At 40.6% G+C, this 4,529-nt stretch overlaps 1 protein-coding gene across 1 annotated transcript in view; it reads left to right on the plus strand.

The window, feature by feature from the left end:
* The first annotated feature begins 781 nt into the window (after positions 1-781).
* Positions 782-4,529, plus strand: part of LOC107689766 (anthrax toxin receptor 1-like) — a 25,718-nt gene continuing 21,970 nt past the window's right edge. Inside the window, exon 1 of the mRNA XM_016487913.1 lies at positions 782-1,335. Within this exon, the coding sequence (XP_016343399.1) occupies positions 1,181-1,335 (155 nt within the window). The 5' untranslated portion in view covers positions 782-1,180. The remainder of the gene's footprint in view (positions 1,336-4,529) is intronic.

The raw sequence follows: 4,529 nt of genomic DNA on the forward strand, positions 1-4,529 counted from the left end.
GACATACCCTGCGTTCCATTCGGAAAGGCTCATCCCTATGCCCTAATCCCTTCAAAGGGTTTACCCTCCGGACTGAGAACTTCGAAGGGTTGAAAGGTGTAGGGGACCAAACAACTGTTTCTTGAAGTGCCCTTCTGCTTCATCATCACATGGCCACACAGAGGCACTGTCATCATGCAAAGAATCTGCGCAAAGGATCATGGGAGCCTGAAGTGTCCATCAGTTGTACCCTTCGAAATCCTTCATTCCGAAGGGCCCTTTGAAGTGGCCAGTTTTGAGCACTTAGGTTTGGAACGACCCTTTAATATGGCGGCCATGATTGTTTTCACTCCGAAGTGCCCTTCGGAAGGCGATATATCCCATTTCGAACGACAACTTATACACCAAATACGTATAAATACACCAACCTTCCATTTGCAAAGGATCATGGGAGCCTGAAGTGTCCATCAGTTGTACCTTTCGAAATCCTTCATTACGAAGGGCCCTTTGAAGTGGCCAGTTTTGAACACTTCGGTTTGGAACGACCCTTCAATATGGCAGCCATGATTGTTTTCAGTCCGAAGTGCCCTTCGGAGGGCGATATATCCCGTTCGGAATGCACCAATAGACACACACACACACACACACACACACACACACACACACACACACACACACACACACACACAGAGAGAGAGAGAGAGAGACAGAGAGAGAGAGAGGGGGGGGGGCTGTTTTAAACGTTTTTCCAAAAAGTATCCATGTCACTCCGCCTTCCTATTCATGATAAACCCACATTTTCACAGAGATCCAGACAACACCAGAGAGAATTAAATTATTTTATGAAATTTTCAAACTAACCCAAGTCACGATTAACATATGCCTCAAGGGCACGCTGAGGGCTTTAGAAGCCTGAAACACATCTGTGGCAACAGCACAGCTGTATTTGAGCTATCTGAGCGTGTGTCTTTTGAGAGAGAGCGATTCAGGCCAGTCTGACTGGAGCTCCTCAGGATCTGACTGCAGCTCTGGGACTCTGCCACAGACATGAACTGAGACCTGACCTGCTCCAACCTGGATAGATCAGAGACTACAGAGGCTGCAGAGGAAATCATCTCCCCCAAAGTTGGATGTTTTGCTTTGAGGCTTTGCTGGGAAGTGTTACTGACTTCTGCAAGGCTGCAATTACCAGACTGGAATAATGTCCATGGACTGGCGTGGAGGTGAAAGGCTGCTTATAGGCTTGTTTGTGATGCTTATCCTGAGGCTCAGCTGCTGTGCTGGACAGAGCTATGAACGCTGGGAGGCCGGGTCCTCATGCTATGGAGGGTTTGACCTCTACTTTGTGCTGGACAAGTGAGTTTTTTTCATTACCATAAGCTTTGACAGCATCTTGGAAGGTCTTGGTCTGAATGTATAATTTACATTTATATTCTCTGCAGTATATCGTAGGTGTCTCAAAAGGTTGGCTCCTGAATCACCTAGGCAGTTTTGTCAAAAAGCATGAAAACATATAAACATGGTCAGTTCATCATCTCATCTGTCACTTGTACTGAAGGGTACACTTATAGTATACTAAATTATACAAGCTCCACACATGCAGACAAAATCCTCAAACACAGAATTGCATTGCATTTTTAATAGCTATGTGGACGCATATGGAACCATTTACCATAATAACAGTAACTATGAGGACAACAACCCACCTCCAGAAAACACAAAGAGCTTGGCAAAGAAAGAAAAGAAAACATCAACCTGCACTCTGACGTTTTTTTAAATAGACTCTTAAATGATGGTTGTGGGATATTTGGGGTTTAAAGGGTTATTTTCCTTTGTCTAGCTCTATTTCTGAGGTTTTGCCCTGGGTTTGGTTGCATATTATAATTAATATATTCAGTTCAAGAACAAATACAACAGTTTCAAGTTATTTTAGGGTCATTGTTCCATAGGAAAGCCTAGAATATTCGGGTGTCATGAGGTGAAAGTGAGGGTATCTGAATGTAGCGTTCAGGGGTGTTTGGGTGCTTAATGTGCTGAACCTTTTCACCAGCAGGGCCAGACGTTCCAAAGCCTCAGAGCTGTTTTGAAGCAGAGTTCGTATCTGAGCACAAATTATAAGGGAATGAGAAAGAGACAGAGGGGAGGGAGAAAGAGAAGTATGCAATTGTTCAGTCATGCCAGTAGCGTTCTTCATTTAAAAACACAGATAAACTCAGAGAAAAGACATGTGAACAATGCAAACCCTGTGATGAATTTAGAGTGAATTAAACAAATTTAACATGCATGCAAAATCTTTGGATTGTGACAGAATAAAACCATGATCTGCAGTGTAGGACAACAGCCCAGATTAGTCTTTTCATTAATGGTTGTAGGTTCTTATCTGATGAGGTCATAGCAAAGACTTGGCTCACAATGCAAGTTTCTTTTTCCTGTTGAAACAGTGCAGAAACAGGCACAATGCTGATACGCTGGTCTATGCCATCAGTATCTGCCATTTTCAACCATTCATCTCAGAATATCACAGAAAATATCACTATCTCTATCAGTATGAGTAGCATGTTTTTCTGTCATTCATACTACAATTCTTGATAAACACACACACACAACAAATCTGATTTTCTAATTTTCAAAGCCTGCTATAATTCTTCATCTTCTCAGGTATGGATCTAAATATCAACATGTCTGCTAGTTCATTTTGTTTAGAGAAAAGCTGGAGTCTTGATCTCGAGACCTTTCAAGACCACATAAAATCTCTGGTCTGAGTGTCATTACTCAGTGTCTTGGCCTCGATTTGTGTCTCAAGTTTTGGTCTTGGTCTCTGCTTCTGGTCTCAGACAATTTTCAGTATATTAAACGTGATAATTACCTCAACCACAAATCGGCAAGTGGTTCAACATTTGAAATGCATTCTGATTTAAAAAATGTTTCATCTCATTAAAATGGACAGCCAGCTTTTGGACCAACAGAAAATCCCCAGAGATCCAGATGGTCTGGATCTGGGCCTCAAGGGGTTCACTCTCAGGTCCCTCATGTCAAAATGTTATAATAAACTGATTTAAAATAAAACGACTATATTTCAAATACATCTAGCCTTTGTTTACAGTAATAGAATGTGGTCTGGGTCTCAAACGTTAACTGTTGAGTACATAAAGAAACGTAAAGAAATCTACAATTCTAAACAACCACTGTACGAAAACGACCCAGTGTTTCAAATGAATGCCGCAATAAATTCAATCTTTATTTTTTTTCCAGTTCACTGAAATGCATGGCCTTGCATGGTTCTTCAATTATATCTTTGATCTGAATTTAAGCATTGAGAAGTTTAGACTTGGTCTGGGTCGTGAATGGTCTGGTCTTGGCTCCATATCTATATGCCAGATTTTTATATACAGTATATATATACATACATATACATTTATGAAATAACTTGATTTAAAATAGAACAGCCAATAAAATTTGAGACAATAATAGCCTGCCCACATTCTAAAAAAATCTGCTGAATTTATCAAGACTGAAATAGCAGCACTGGTGTGTTTGTGGGGGTGGATGTGCGCTGAGGAAAGCTTATACTGCTTTTGGATGGCTTCAATGTCACTTACGTAAGCTTACCTTTTTTTTTTTATTTGTCTCCACTGCAATTGCCCAGCCAGATGAGCTATTACACAAGCTGAGCCATTAAAGCAGCCCACTTAAGAAAGAGTTAGTGACTTGCTCAGATATCATTCTCTGTGTCAGAAGCTATACTTTTTAAGACTGTTGTGGACAATGACATGCTGCCATGCCAATCTGAAATGAATCTTGAGATAATCCTTAAATAGTCAGGAGGGTTAATTTGAGTGAAAAATCACCACTACAATATATGAGCAGCCTAAATCCTTTTGTGGATTTAAGCCATCATGCAAAATTCTAAATGTTTTCCAAAGAGTTTTTTTCCCCCTCACTAAAAGTAGGGTCGGTACGTTATGGTGGCAGATAGCGTCTCAGACTGCAGCCATAAATGTCACACCTTCTGCTGTTAGATCATCGATGCAGACCTTATTTCCACTGAGATTTCACATAGACCTGTGATGCTCACTCCCAATGTGTCAATGTGGCACAAGGTGTTTTTAACAAAATGACACCTAGAAGATTGGATTCACCAACATCCCCTCTTGCAATGAAAAACAGTACAAAATTCATCATACGCGATAACTTTCAATGCTTCCAGGTTGTTGATTTTCTATTTTTTCTTTTGTGTGTGTGACACTACAGAGTCAGTTATTTATATGGTTTTAAGTCAGTTATTTCTATCTTTTGCTGTAATGTGTCAGTAGGAAATATCAGTTTACATTTCCAAACATTAATTTTGCCATTAATTGTAATAATCCTGTGCGATTTTTGTTTGCACAAGGAGTCTGCCAGTGTTCCACACAGAGATCTGATCTCATCGTTTAAAGCAGCTTTTGCAAATAGGTGCTCTTGCGCATAGTTTTTCAGGGAGCTTTGCAGGAAGGTCACTTGAAGCATCTTGGAGATGTTGCCACAGTTCTTCTGGATTTAGTCTGTCTCCG

The sequence above is a fragment of the Sinocyclocheilus anshuiensis genome, unplaced genomic scaffold, assembly GCF_001515605.1.
Source record: "Sinocyclocheilus anshuiensis isolate Anshui unplaced genomic scaffold, SAMN03320099.WGS_v1.1 scaffold393, whole genome shotgun sequence".
NCBI lineage: Eukaryota > Metazoa > Chordata > Actinopteri > Cypriniformes > Cyprinidae > Sinocyclocheilus > Sinocyclocheilus anshuiensis.